The sequence below is a fragment of the Pseudophryne corroboree genome, chromosome 5 (assembly GCF_028390025.1).
Source record: "Pseudophryne corroboree isolate aPseCor3 chromosome 5, aPseCor3.hap2, whole genome shotgun sequence".
In the NCBI taxonomy this organism is placed as follows: Eukaryota; Metazoa; Chordata; class Amphibia; order Anura; family Myobatrachidae; genus Pseudophryne; species Pseudophryne corroboree.
The window spans coordinates 836,892,311-836,908,959 of record NC_086448.1 but is presented as its reverse complement, the minus strand read 5'-3'; the positions used below and the strand labels follow the sequence as shown (position 1 = coordinate 836,908,959).

Sequence of the window (16,649 nt, the reverse complement as noted above, 5' to 3'; positions counted from 1 at the left end):
CCTGTATTCCTATTATTGCTGCAATTCCATATTGAATATTAGTAGCGTGATGTGTAGGCGCCCAGGGGCCATATCCTCCCTTCCCGGTGTACAGGCGCACTGCGTGCGTGGGTCTGGAGTCATCGTCTCCAATGATTCTGCCCAACTGAGAATCATAGTGATGCCAGATAACACAGGGCTTCCTCAGGCCCAGGGGCAGGCGGACTGTGTGCTGCCAAGTTTACATGGCACAGGAATCAGCAGCAATGACAATTATAGTCATTTACATAATCTGAGCACGAGACACAGATGTTACATCTGCCCCACCTGCACTGCACGTTACATCTGCCCCACCTGCACTGCACATTACATCTGCCCCACCTGCACTGCACATGGTTTTGCCCAACTTTATGAAACTTTCTTTGGTTTATTTTTTTCTGTTTGGTGAAACTCTCACCAAGTGGTCCATTAATCTGAGCGCAGCGTGGAGGCCGGAGCATATGGCGTATCCCTATATTCCCCGCAGCTGGTTTTCCGAAGATAACAGATTTTTTGGGCAGACACAGACTTTTGTGGTAAATTGTCAGTACAAGTGAAAGGGGACACTGGGAAGAGTTACTACCGAATTCTGGTCAATATAATATGTAGATTGATCTCTTCATGCACCCCTGACTGTACCATGTAGTGGTGGTGGGGGCGGGGTTTATAAATCTGCAAGAACGGCGCAATAGAAATGTTCAATAAAAACGTATAAATATCCTCTAAACATGCAGTTTTTGGAAATATTCTTAAATGATATTGTGTAAAGGAAAAGGTACCATAATCCATAGGCTCTAACAAGCAGGGCCCTCCGCCCTCTTCCTCTCTCACTGTCTCCAGTATGCTTCCACTCACTGTCTGTGGGGGTCATTCCGACCCAATCACACGCTGCACTTTTTCGCAGCCGTGCGATCGGGTTGAAACTGCACATGCGCTGCGGGCACAATGCGCAGGTGCGTCGTTGCCGTTGCCAGGCAGCGACGCTTCCTACGAAGAAAGTGGTCGCAGCGGCGACTGCAAGAAGATTGACAGCAGGAAGGCGGATCCGGGCGTCAACTGACCGTTTTCAGTGAGTGGTGAGTCCAACGCAGGCGTGTCTGGGCGTTTGCAGGGCGGGTGTCTGACGTCAATTCCGGGACCGGACAGGCTGAAGTGATCGCAGTGGGTAAGTAAGTCCAGAGCTACTCACAAACTGCACAAAACGTTTTTGCATAGCTCGGCTGCAAAAGCGATCGCAGCCTTGCTAAGCAAAAATCCACTCCCCCATAGGCGGCGTCTACCTGATCACACGGGCAGCAAAAAGTTTCTGCGTGCGATCAGGTCAGAATGACCCCCAGTGTCAGTGGTTCTTACTGTCAGCCGGCCGCCGGAAACCTGGTTATCAACTAATACAGGTTTTATGTCACGCAGTGTGTCGCCTTATTATTTCCCCTTGTACAGGCCATTGTCATCTTTCCCTGTACGGCCGCTACAGACACTTTGAGAAGCCAAATAAATAAATGAGAAATAATAAAATAAATAAGAATAGGCATCTGTCTTTTCTAATAGCGCCCCCTGTTGTCCAACGAGAGGATTAATATTCATCCACAACTATCTGGTATCCTGACCGCATACTCTGACCGTATCTCCGCTCTTGTTGTTGCAGTAAAGACCCCGTTCTCAGGAAGATGTGGCCGGACGGACAGATGAGCATTTGTGAGGTGACCAAGAGACCCCTCACTGCCGCCACTCTCTTCAAAAACTCCATCGTTTTATTAGTGGAGAACTTGGCCTGTAAGGTAAGGGTGACACGTACCGGCTGGGTGGGTAAGTGTAACATGGGGGAAGCAGCAGTGCAAGCAGAAATATTTTCTTAGTGGTACTGAGTGCCGTTAATGGGCGTGGTCATGTGTTGTGAGGGGGCGTGGTCACATGCTGCTAGTGGGAGTGGCTACGTGACAGTAGCGGCGTGGCCACACGACAGCCCCTTTAACAGCCCAGTATAATAGAAATATATAGTGATACCTCCAGTATAATAGAAATATATAGTAATGCCTCCAGTATAATAGAAATATATAGTAATACCTCCAGTATAATAAAAATATATAGTAATGCCTCCAGTATAATAGAAATATATAGTGATACCTCCAGTATGATAGAAATATATAGTAATACCTCCAGTATAATAGAAATATATAGTGATACCTCCAGTATAATAGAAATATATAGTGATACCTCCAGTATAATAGAAATATATAGTGATACCTCCAGTATAATAGAAATATATAGTGATGCCTCCAGTATAATAGAAATATATAGTAATGCCTCCAGTATAATAGAAATATATAGTGATACCTCCAGTATAATAGAAATATATAGTGATACCTCCAGTATAATAGAAATATATAGTAATGCCTCCAGTATAATAGAAATATATAGTAATACCTCCAGTATAATAAAAATATATAGTAATGCCTCCAGTATAATAGAAATATATAGTGATACCTCCAGTATGATAGAAATATATAGTAATACCTCCAGTATAATAGAAATATATAATGATACCTCCAGTATAATAGAAATATATAGTAATGCCTCCAGTATAATAGAAATATATAGTGATACCTCCAGTATAATAGAAATATATAGTAATGCCTCCAGTATAATAGAAATATATAGTAATGCCTACAGTATAATATAAATATATAGTGATACCTCCAGTATAATAGAAATATATAGTGATACCTCCAGTATAATAGAAATATATAGTGATACCTCCAGTATAATAGAAATATATAGTAATACCTCCAGTATTATAGAAATATATAGTGATAACTCCATTATAATAGAAATATATAGTAATACCTCCAGTATAATAGAAATATATAGTGATATCTCCAGTATAATAGAAATATATAGTAATGCCTCCAGTATAATAGAAATATATAGTGATACCTCCAGTATAATAGAAATATATAGTGATACCTCCAGTATAATAGAAATATATAGTGTTACCTCCAGTATAATAGAAATATATAGTGATACCTCCAGTATAATAGAAATATATAGTGATACCTCCAGTATAATAGAAATATATAGTGATACCTCCAGTATAATAGAAATATATAGTGATACCTCCAGTATAATAGAAATATATAGTGATACCTCCAGTATAATAGAAATATATAGTAATGCCTCCAGTATAATAGAAATATATAGTGATACCTCCAGTATAATAGAAATATATAGTGATACCTCCAGTATAATAGAAATATATAGTAATGCCTCCAGTATAATAGAAATATATAGTGATACCTCCAGTATAATAGAAATATAGTGATACCTCCAGTAGAATAGAAATATATAGTAATGCCTCAAGTATAATAGAAATATATAGTGATACCTCCAGTATAATAAAAATATATAGTAATACCTCCAGATAATAGAAATATATAGTGATACCTCCAGTATAATAGAAATATATAGTGATACCTCCAGTATAATAGAAATATATAGTAATATCTCCAGTATAATAGAAATACTGTATATAGTACAGGTTGAGTCTCCCTTATCAAAATGCTTGGGACCAGAGGTACTTTGGATATCGGATATTTCCGTATTTTGGAATAATTGCATACCATAATGAGATATCATGGCAATGGGACCTAAATCTAAGCACAGAATGCATTTATGTTACATATACACCTTATACACACAGCCTGAAGGTAATTTTAGCCAATATTTTTTATAACTTTGTGCATTAAACAAAGTGTGTCTACATTCACACAATTCATTTATGTTTCATATACACCTTATATACACAGTCTGAAGGTCATTTAATACAATATTTGTAATAACTGTGTGTATTAAACAAAGTTTGTGTACATTGAGCCATCAGAAAACAAAAGTTTCACTATCTCACTCTCGCTCAAAAAAGTCCGTATTTCGGAATATTCCGTATTTCGGATATTTGGATATGGTATACTCAACCTGTAATACCTCCAGTATAATAGAAATATATAGTGATACCTCCAGTATAATAGAAATATATAGTGATACCTCCAGTATAATAGAAATATATAGTAATACCTCCAGTATAATAGAAATATATAGTGATACCTCCAGTATAATAGAAATATATAGTGATGCCTCCAGTATAATAGAAATATATAGTGATATCTCCAGTATAATAGAAATATATAGTAATGCCTCCAGTATAATAGAAATATATAGTGATACCTCCAGTATAATAGAAATATATAGTAATGTCTCCTGTATAATAGAAATATATAGTGATACCTCCAGTATAATAGAAATATATAGTAATGCCTCCAGTATAATAGAAATATATAGTAATGCCTCCAGTATAATAGAAATGTATAGTGATACCTCCAGTATAATAGAAATATATAGTAATGTCTCCTGTTTAATAGAAATATATAGTGATACCTCCAGTATAATAGAAATATATAGTAATGCCTCCAGTATAATAGAAATATATAGTGATGCCTCCAGTATAATAGAAATATATAGTGATACCTCCAGTATAATAGAAATATATAGTAATGTCTCCTGTATAATAGAAATATATAGTGATACCTCCAGTATAATAGAAATATATAGTAATGTCTCCAGTATAATAAAAATATATAGTAATGCCTCCAGTATAATAGAAATATATAGTGATACCTCCAGTATAATAGAAATATATAGTAATGTCTCCTGTATAATAGAAATATATAGTGATACCTCCAGTATAATAGAAATATATAGTGATACCTCCAGTATAATAGAAATATATAGTGATACCTCCAGTATAATAGAAATATATAGTGATACCTCCAGTATAATAGAAATATATAGTGATGCCTCCAGTATAATAGAAATATATAGTAATGCCTCCAGTATAATAAAAAGATATAGTGATACCTCCAGTTTAATAGAAATATATAGTGATGCCTCCAGTATAATAGAAATATATAGTGATGCCTCCAGTATAATAGAAATATATAGTAATGTCTCCTGTATAATAGAAATATATAGTGATACCTCCGGTATAATAGAAATATATAGTGATACCCCCAGTATAATAGAAATATATAGTGATACCTCCAGTATAATAGAAATATATAGTGATACCTCCAGTATAATAGAAATATATAGTAATGTCTCCAGTATAATAGAAATATATAGTGATACCTCCAGTATAATAGAAATATATAGTGATGCCTCCAGTATAATAGAAATATATAGTAATGTCTCCAGTATAATAGAAATATATAGTGATACCTCCAGTATAATAGAAATATATAGTGATGCCTCCAGTATAATAGAAATATATAGTGATACCTCCAGTATAATAGAAATATATAGTGATGCCTCCAGTATAATAGAAAATAAGATTTTACTCACCGGTAAATCTATTTCTTGTAGTCCGTAGTGGATGCTGGGAACTCCGTAAGGACCATGGGGAATAGCGGCTCCGCAGGAGACTGGGCACAACTAAAGAAAGCTTTAGGACTACCTGGTGTGCACTGGCTCCTCCCTCTATGACCCTCCTCCAGACCTCAGTTAGGATACTGTGCCCGGAAGAGCTGATACAATAAGGAAAGGATTTTGAATCCCGGGTAAGACTCATACCAGCCACACCAATCACACCGTATAACTCGTGATACTATACCCAGTTAACAGTATGAAATATAACTGAGCCTCTCAACACATGGCTCAACAATAACCCTTTAGTTAAACAATAACTATATACAAGTATTGCAGACAATCCGCACTTGGGACGGGCGCCCAGCATCCACTACGGACTACGAGAAATAGATTTACCGGTGAGTAAAATCTTATTTTCTCTGACGTCCTAGTGGATGCTGGGAACTCCGTAAGGACCATGGGGATTATACCAAAGCTCCCAAACGGGTGGGAGAGTGCGGATGACTCTGCAGCACCGAATGAGCGAACTCTAGGTCCTCCTCAGCCAGGGTATCAAACTTGTAGAATTTAGCAAATGTGTTTGACCCCGACCAAGTAGCTGCTCTGCAAAGTTGTAAAGCCGAGACCCCTCGGGCAGCCGCCCAAGAAGAACCCACCTTCCTTGTGGAGTGGGCTTTTACAGATTTAGGATGCGGCAGTCCAGCCGCAGAAAGTGCAAGTTGAATCGTGCTACAGATCCAGCGAGCAATAGTCTGCTTTGAAGCAGGCGCACCCAACTTGTTGGGCGCATGCAGGATAAATAGCGAGTCAGTCTTTCTGACTCCAGCTGTCCTGGAAACATAGATTTTTAGGGCCCGGACTACGTCCAGCAACTTGGAGTCCTTCAAGTCACGAGTAGCCGCAGGCACCACAATAGGCTGGTTCAAATGAAACGCTGAAACAACCTTTGGGAGAAATTGGGGACGAGTCCTCAATTCCGCCCTATCCATATGGAAAATCAGATAAGGGCTTTTACAAGACAAAGCCGCCAATTCTGATACACGCCTGGTCGAAGCCAAGGCCAACAGCATGACCACTTTCCACGTGAAATATTTTAGTTCCACGGTTTTAAGTGGTTCAAACCAATGCGACTTTAGGAAATCCAACACCACGTTGAGATCCCAAGGTGCCACTGGGGGCACAAAAGGGGGCTGAATATGCAGCACTCCCTTAACAAATGTCTGAACTTCAGGTAGTGAAGCCAGTTCTTTTTGGAAGAAAATCGATAGAGCCGAAATCTGGACCTTAATGGAACCCAATTTTAGGCCCATAGTCACCCCTGACTGTAGGAAGTGCAGAAATTGACCTAGCTGAAATTCCTCCATTGGGGCCTTCCTGGCCTCACACCACGCAACATATTTCCGCCATATGCGGTGATAATGGTTTGCGGTCACTTCTTTCGTAGCTTTAATTAGCGTAGGGATAACTTCCTCCGGAATGCCCTTTTCCTTCAGGATCCGGCGTTCAACCGCCATGCCGTCAAACGCAGCCGCGGTAAGTCTTGGAACAGACAGGGCCCCTGCTACAGCAGGTCCTGTCTGAGCGGCAGAGGCCATGGGTCCTCTGAGATCATTTATTGAAGTTCTGGGTACCAAGCTCTTCTTGGCCAATCCGGAACAATGAGTATAGTTCTTACTCCTCTCCTTCTTATTATTCTCAGTACCTTGGGTATGAGAGGCAGAGGAGGGAACACATACACCGACTGGTACACCCACAGTGTTACCAGAGCGTCCACAGCTATCGCCTGAGGGTCCCTTGACCTGGAGCAATATCTTTTTAGCTTTTTGTTGAGGCGGGACGCCATCATGTCCACCTGTGGCCTTTCCCACCGGTGTACAACCATTTGGAAGACTTCTGGATGAAGTCCCCACTCTCCCGGGTGGAGGTCGTGTCTGCTGAGAAAGTCTGCTTCTCAGTTGTTCACTCCGGGAATGAACACTGCTGACAGTGCTAACACATGATTTTCCGCCCATCGGAGAATCCTTGTGGCTTCTGCCATCGCCATCCTGCTTCTTGTGCCGCCCTGACGGTTTACATGGGCGACCGCCGTGATGTTGTCTGACTGGATCAGCACCGGCTGGTGTTGAAGCAGGGGTCTTGCCTGACTTAGGGCATTGTAAATGGCCCTTAGTTCCAGAATATTTATGTGTAGGGAAGTCTCCTGACTTGTCCATAGTCCTTGGAAGTTTCTTCCCTGTGTGACTGCCCCCCAACCTTGAAGGCTGGCATCCGTGGTCACCAGGACCCAGTCCTGTATGCCGAATCTGCGGCCCTCTAGAAGATGAGCACTCTGCAGCCACCACAACAGCGACACCCTGGTCCTTGGAGACAGGGTCATCAGCCGATGCATCTGAAGATGCGATCCGGACCACTTGTCCAACAGATCCCACTGAAAGATCCTTGCATGGAACCTTCCGAATGGAATTGCTTCGTAAGAAGCCACCATCTTTCCCAGGACTCGCGTGCAGTGGTGCACCGACACCTGTTTTGGTTTTAGGAGGTCTCTGACTAGAGATGACAACTCCTTGGCCTTCTCCTCCGGGAGAAATACTTTTTTCTATTCTGTGTCCAGAACCATCCCCAGGAACAGTAGACGCGTTGTAGGAACCAGCTGCGACTTTGGAATATTCAGGATCCAGCCGTGCTGTTGTAGCACTTCCCGAGCTAGTGCTACTCCGATCAACAACTGTTCCCTGGACCTCGCCTTTATAAGGAGATCGTCCAAGTACGGGAAATTAAAACTCCCTTTCTCCGAAGGAGTATCATCATTTCGGCCATTACCTTGGTACTAAATACCCTCGGTGCTGTGGACAGACCAAACGGCAACGTCTGGAATTGGTAATGACAGTCCTGTACCACAAATCTGAGGTACTCCTGGTGAGGAGGGTAAATGGGGACATGCAGGTAAGCATCCTTGATGTCCAGTGATACCATGGAATCCCCCTCGTCCAGGCTTGCAATCACCGCCCTGAGCGATTCCATCTTGAACTTGAACCTTCTTATATAAGTGTTCAAGGATTTTAAATTTAAAATGGGTCTCACCGAACCGTCCGGTTTCGGTACCACAAACATTGTGGAATAGTAACCCCGTCCTTGTTGAAGGAGGGGTACCTTGATTATCACCTGCTGAGAATACAGCTTGTGAATCGCCTACAGCACTGCCTCCCTGTCCGGGGGAGCTGTCGGCAAGGCAGATTTGAGGAAACGGCGAGGGGGAGACGTCTCGAATTCCAGCTTGTACCCCTGAGATACCACTTGTAGAATCCAGGGATCCACCCGTGAGCGAGCCCACTGGTCGCTGAAGTTCTGGAGACGGGCCCCCATCGTACCTGGCTCCGCCTGTGGAGCCCCAGCGTCATGCGGTGGACTTAGAGGAAGCGGGGGAGGACTTTTGTTCCTGGGAACTGGCTGTATGTTGCAGCTTTTTCCCTCTACCTCTGCCTCTGGGCAGAAAGGACGCGCCTCTAACCCGCTTGCCTTTCTGGGGCCGAAAGGACTGTACCTGATAATACGGTGCTTTCTTTGGCTGTGAGGGAACATGGGGTAAAAATGCTGACTTCCCAGCTGTCGCTGTGGAAACGAGGTCCGAGAGACCATCCCCAAACAACTCCTCACCCTTGTAAGGCAAAACTTCCATGTGCCTTTTAGAATCTGCATCTCCTGTCCACTGCCGAGTCCACAATCCTCTCCTGGCAGAAATGGACATTGCGTTTATTTTAGATGCCAGCCGGTAAATATCCCTCTGTGCATCTCTCATGTACAAGACAGCGTCTTTAATATGCTCTACGGTTAGCAATATAGTGTCCCTGTCTAGGGTATCAATGTTTTCCGACAGGGAATCTGACCACGCAGCTGCAGCACTGCACATCCATGCTGAAGCAATAGCCGGTCTCAGTATAATACCTGAGTGTGTATATACAGACTTCAGGATAGCCTCCTGCTTTCTATCTGCAGGCTCCTTTAGGGCGGCCGTGTCCGGAGACGGTAGTGCCACCTTTTTTGACAGACGTGTGAGCGCTTTATCCACCCTAGGGGATGTCTCCCAACGTGACCTGTCCTTTGGCGGGAAAGGGTACGCCATTAGTAACTTTTTAGAAATTACCAGTTTCTTATAGGGGGAAGCCCACGCTTCTTCACACACTTCATTTAATTCATCAGATGGGGGAAAAACCACTGGTAGTTTTTTCTCCCCAAACATAATACCCTTTTTTGTGGTACCTGGGGTAATATCAGAAATATGCAACACATTTTTCATTGCCGTAATCATGTAACGGGTGGCTCTATTGGAATGTACACTAGTCTCATCATCGTCGACACTGGAGTCAGTATCCGTGTTGACATCTGTGTCTGCCATTTGAGGTAGCGGGCGTTTTAGAGCCCCTGATGGCTTTAGAGACGTCTGGGCAGGCACGGGCTGAGAAGCCGGCTGTCCCACATCTGCTATGTCGTCAAACCTTTTATGTAAGGAGTCGACACTGTCGCGTAATTCCTTCCACATAACCATCCACTCAGGTGTCGACCCCGCAGGGGGTGACATCACATTTATCGGCACCTGCTCCGCCTCCACATAAGCCTCCTCATCAAACATGTCGACACAGCCGTACCGACACACCGCACACACAGGGAATGCTCTGACTGAGGACAGGACCCCACAAAGCCCTTTGGGGAGACAGAGAGAGAGTATGCCAGCACACACCAACAGCGCTATATAACACAGGGATTAACACTATAATTGAGTGATTTTTCGCAATAGCTGCTTGTATACACAATATTGCGCCTAAATTTAGTGCCCCCCCTCTCTTTTTTACCCTATGTAGTCTGGAAACTGCAGGGGAGAGCCTGGGAGCGATCCTTCCAGCGGAGCTGTGATGGAAAATGGCGCCAGTGTGCTGAGGGAGATAGCCCCGCCCCTTTTTCGGCTGACTTCTCCCGCTTTTTTCTATGTATATCTGGCAGGGGTATTTTACACATATATAGTCTCTATGACTATATTATGTGTTATTTGCCAGCCAAGGTACTCAATATTGCAGCCCTTGGCGCCCCCCCCCAGCGCCCTGCACCCATCAGTGACCGGAGTGTGAGGTGTGCATGGGAAGCAATAGCGCACAGCTGCAGTGCTGTGCGCTACCTTGATGAAGACCGAAGTCTTCTGCCGCCGATTTCCAGGACCCTCTTCTTGCTTCTGGGTCTGTAAGGGGGACGGAGGCGCGGCTAGAAATATATAGTAATACCTCCAGCATAATAGAAATATATAGTGATACCTCCAGTATAATAGAAATATATAGTGATACCTCCAGTATAATAGAAATATATAGTGATACCTCCAGTATAATAGAAATATATAGTGATTCCTCCAGTATAATAGAAATATATAGTAATGCCTCCAGTATAATAGAAATATATAGTGATACCTCCAGTATAAAAGAAATATATAGTGATACCTCCAGTATAATAGAAATATATAGTAATACCTCCAGTATAATAGAAATATATAGTGATACCTCCAGTATAAAAGAAATATATAGTGATACCTCCAGTATAATAGAAATATATAGTGATACCTCCAGTATAATAGAAATATATAGTGATACCTCCAGTATAATAGAAATATATAGTGATACCTCCAGTATAATAGAAATATATAGTGATACCTCCAGTATAATAGAAATATATAGTAATACCTCCAGTATAAAATAAATATATAGTGATACCACCAGTATAATATAAATATATAGTGATACCTCCAGTATAATAGAAATATATAGTAATGCCTCCAGTATAATAGAAATATATAGTGATACCTCCAGTATAATAGAAATATATAGTGATATCTCCAGTATAATAGAAATATATAGTGATACCTCCAGTATAATAGAAATATATAGTGATTCCTCCAGTATAATAGAAATATATAGTGATACCTCCAGTATAATAGAAATATATAGTGATACCTCCAGTATAATAGAAATATATAGTGATACCTCCAGTATAATAGAAATATATAGTAATACCTCCAGTATAATAGAAATATATAGTGATACCTCCAGTATAAAAGAAATATATAGTGATACCTCCAGTATAATAGAAATATATAGTGATACCTCCAGTATAATAGAAATATATAGTGATACCTCCAGTATAATAGAAATATATAGTGATACCTCCAGTATAATAGAAATATATAGTGATACCTCCAGTATAATAGAAATATATAGTAATACCTCCAGTATAAAATAAATATATAGTGATACCACCAGTATAATAGAAATATATAGTGATACCTCCAGTATAATAGAAATATATAGTAATGCCTCCAGTATAATAGAAATATATAGTGATACCTCCAGTATAATAGAAATATATAGTGATACCTCCAGTATAATAGAAATATATAGTGATACCTCCAGTATAATAGAAATATATAGTGATTCCTCCAGTATAATAGAAATATATAGTGATACCTCCAGTATAATAGAAATATATAGTGATACCTCCAGTATAATAGAAATATATAGTGATACCTCCAGTATAATAGAAATATATAGTAATGCCTCCAGTATAATAGAAATATATAGTGATACCTCCAGTATAATAGAAATATATAGTGATTCCTCCAGTATAATAGAAATATATAGTAATACCTCCAGTGTAATAGAAATATATAGTGATACCTCCAGTATAATAGAAATATATAGTGATACCTCCAGTATAATAGAAATATATAGTAATGCCTCCAGTATAATAGAAATATATAGTGATACCTCCAGTATAATAGAAATATATAGTAATACCTCCAGTATAATAGAAATATATAGTGATACCTCCAGTATAATAGAAATATATAGTGATACCTCCAGTGTAATAGAAATATATAGTGATACCTCCAGTATAATAGAAATATATAGTAATGCCTCCAGATTAATAGAAATATATAGTGATACCTCCAGTATAATAGACATATATAGTGATACCTCCAGTATAATAGAAATATATAGTAATACCTCCAGTATAATAGAAATATATAGTGATACCTCCAGTATAATAGAAATATATAGTAATACCGCCAGTATAATAGAAATATATAGTAATGCCTCCAGTATAATAGAAATATATAGTGATACCTCCAGTATAATAGAAATATATAGTGATACCTCCAGTATAATAGAAATATATAGTGATACCTCCAGTATAATAGAAATATATAGTGATACCTCCAGTATAATAGAGATATATAGTGATGCCTCCAGTATAATAGAAATATATAGTAATGCTTCCAGTATAATAGAAATATATAGTGATACCTCCAGTATAATAGAAATATATAGTGATACCTCCAGTATAATAGAGATATATAGTAATACCTCCAGTATAATAGAAATATATAGTAATACCGCCAGTATAATAGAAATATATAGTAATGCCTCCAGTATAATAGAAATATATAGTGATACCTCCAGTATAATAGAAATATATAGTGATACCTCCAGTATAATAGAAATATATAGTGATACCTCCAGTATAATAGAAATATATAGTGATACCTCCAGTATAATAGAGATATATAGTGATGCCTCCAGTATAATAGAAATATATAGTAATGCTTCCAGTATAATAGAAATATATAGTGATACCTCCAGTATAATAGAAATATATAGTGATACCTCCAGTATAATAGAGATATATAGTAATACCTCCAGTATAATAGAAATATATAGTAATACCGCCAGTATAATAGAAATATATAGTAATGCCTCCAGTATAATAGAAATATATAGTGATACCTCCAGTATAATAGAAATATATAGTGATACCTCCAGTATAATAGAAATATATAGTGATACCTCCAGTATAATAGAAATATATAGTGATACCTCCAGTATAATAGAAATATATAGTGATACCTCCAGTATAATAGAAATATATAGTAATGCCTCCAGTATAATAACAATATATAGTAATGCCTCCAGTATAACAGGAAAATACAACCACTGTGGCACTCCCAGTAACCCTGACAAAGTGGGAGGAGCAGTCATGCTGCCAAGCACCGTGGTCTTGTTGCTTTGTGGCACATTATAATTGTGGTAATGGCAAAGTGTGTGGCAGGTGGTACTGCGTACCCGCTGCCAAATTCTTATGGGAACTCCGTACCCGAGCGTACCCGCATAGTTGCACCGCTGGGGGGAAGGTGGGGGGGAGGGGGGCAAGGAAACACAATGACACCCAATAAAGTGACTTGGTACAGTGATTCCATGCCGGGCCTTCACTCACTGCATGCATCGCCCCATCACCCGCTGGGACACCCCGAAATTGTCATAAAATATTTCACAACTTAATTTCATGTCACAAATACATTGGTTATTTGTTTGCGAGTTCTTCCTTTTAAGGGGAACCGTGTTGAAACTCACGTAACAACGTACAGCGACAAACACAGGATTTCTAGAGGGGGGTTTCCAAATGCCAGTCCACAATCCCCCACTCTGCCATACAGTATTAATATTTAACACTATAGATGGTCTACAGTATAGGCTGTATCAAACGTTTAAATAATATAAATAAGTGGTCAGGAAAAGGTTAAACATACCATTATAAATAAATACATAAACATAATATAACCAGTACTGCACTATCTAAGCACACATTCTCCCACCTCATGGTAAGGCTCCTGTCTCTTCTTCCTGGCAGCTACTCTCTGGTCCAGCACACTGATTGAGGACTCAGATCCACACACACAGCAAGCTCGGTAGAATTAGCCGCTACCACTGGGCACGTGCATCATCTCCGCTCTGTTCCTTACACTGCATGATGTGGTGGCAGCTCTAGTAATCATATTATATACCATTGCTATTGTTGTCATAATATGAGCCACTTGTCAAGAGGAGGGGTTTCTGGGCAACCAGAAAACCCCCCTGCGTTTGCCTATGACGTAAAGACTGGTTTTACAATCTGCTTATTGTCGCACACTGAGCTCTGGCGAAGTCTTAACATCATGGGCCATATTCCGTAACCTGTGGGCAGCATGCGCGGGGGGCGTTACAGGGAGAAGCCTTGTATTTTTAAAGCACCAATAATTTAAAAGGCAAAATCGCACCCGTGTCTGCATCTCGCAGGCAATTACATAAGACCCCAATTATGCATCCTTCATCTTCGGTAGTGACTTCCGGAACCAATCAGTAAATTAGAGCAGTATTTATAACGCACTCCAACAGTTCATAAAAGGAAGAAACATTATTATTAATTATAAACATTTACTTATATCACGCTAGCACATTCTGTTCTGCGTTACAATTGGGAACAATACAGTCTTGTGATGAGACAGGGTAATAGCAGACGGACAGAGGGTACAAGGGCCCTGCTCGCTGCCTTACACGCTATATATATGTTTATTTTACTTGAAATTTGAGAAATTTGCATTCATGCTGTAGATAGTGAAAGCAACGGTGCCACATTCTATATCTGGAGGGTATGTCTGCATATAATTTTTCTATACACTTCTGCGCGATTGCAGCAAGCGCTTATTAATAACCCTCTGGCTGGTGCGGGGTACACAGGACAGGACGCGCAGTTCTCCTCAGAGGTAATTGCCTTGTTTGTACCTCTGATCCCCGCCATGTAAGGTATTTCTGGATATTGAATACAAAAGAGATTGATTGTGAATCCCACTCTGACGGACGCTGGCCGGGTAATAACAATGCGCAGAGCTGCTCGCCTGCCCCTCGGAGCTGATATTTTTATATGCTGAATAGAACATGTGTGGGAAGGGGGGGATGCGGGTTATTATTAGCTGTAAGAGGGGGGTACATCCGCCACACCAGACACCTCGTCATTTCCTAGCTGCAATAATAACACTTTATATTAATTATCTAGTGCACTCAGCTACTTATTATGCTGCAATGACATGAATATATAATAATGGCAGAGCACTGCGGGGCTGGATAATGGGGGTCATTCAGCGTTGATCGCAGCAGCAAATTTGTTAGCAGTTGGGCAAAACCATGTGCAGTGCAGGTGGGGTAGATGTAACATGTGCAGAGAGAGTTAGATTTGGGTGGGGTGTGTTCAAACTGAAATCTAAAGTGCAGTGTAAAAATAAAGCAGCCAGTATTTACCCTGCACAGAAACAAAATAACCCACCCAAATCTAACTCTCTCTGCACATGTTACATCTGCCCCACCTGCAGTGCACAATGGGGGTCATTCCGAGTTGATCGTAGCTGTGCTAAATTTAGAGTAGCTCCCGACCAGCGCAGCGGCCCGCCCCCCCCAATGGTCCGGCCACGCCTACGTTGGCCGGACCGCACCCCCTAAACGGCAGCTTAACGCCGCCGTCCAGCCCCCTCCCGCCCAGCGACCGCCTCTGCCTCAGAGGCGATCGCTAGGCAACAATGGCTGGCATGCACCGGAGCACTGCGGCGCCGGGGCATGTGCAGGGTAGGAGTGACAGAGCAGGCAGAGTAGGAGTGACAGAGCAGGCAGAGTAGGAGTGACAGAGCAGGCAGAGTAGGAGTGACAGAGCAGGCAGAGTAGGAGTGACAGAGCAGGCAGAGTAGGAGTGACAGAGCAGGCAGAGTAGGAGTGACAGAGCAGGCAGGGTAGGAGTGACAGAGCAGGCAGGATAGGAGTGACAGAGCAGGCAGAGTAGGAGTGACAGTGCAGGCAGAGTAGGAGTGACAGTGCAGGCAGGGTAGGAGTGACAGAGCAGGCAGAGTAGGAGTGACAGAGCAGGCAGAGTAGGAGTGACAGAGCAGGCAGAGTAGGAGTGACAGAGCAGGCAGAGTAGGAGTGACAGAGCATGCAGGGTAGGAGTGACAGAGCAGGAGTGACAGAGCAGGCAGGGTAGGAATGACAGAGCAGGCAGGGTAGGAGTGACAGAGCAGGCAGAGTAGGAGTGACAGAGCAGGCAGAGTAGGAGTGACAGAGCAGGCAGGGTAGGAGTGACAGAGCAGGCAGAGTAGGAGTGACAGAGCAGGCAGGGTAGGAGTGACAGAGCAGGCAGAGTAGGAGTGACAGAGCAGGCAGAGTAGGAGTAACAGAGCAGGCAGAGTAGGAGTGACAGAGCAGGCAGGGTAGGAGTGACAGAGCAGGCAGAGTAGGAGTGACAGAGCAGGCAGAGTAGGAGTGACAGAGCAGGCAGGGTAGGATTGACAGAGCAGGCAGGGTAGGAGTGACAGAGCAGGCAGA

The 16,649-nt window shown here is 41.5% G+C and overlaps 1 protein-coding gene across 1 annotated transcript in view; it reads left to right on the top strand.

Moving 5' to 3' along the window:
* MYO1G (myosin IG) overlaps positions 1-16,649 on the top strand; it is a 508,951-nt gene that overhangs the window by 118,386 nt on the left and 373,916 nt on the right. Inside the window, exon 14 of the mRNA XM_063924584.1 lies at positions 1,664-1,796. Within this exon, the coding sequence (XP_063780654.1) occupies positions 1,664-1,796 (133 nt within the window). The remainder of the gene's footprint in view (positions 1-1,663; positions 1,797-16,649) is intronic.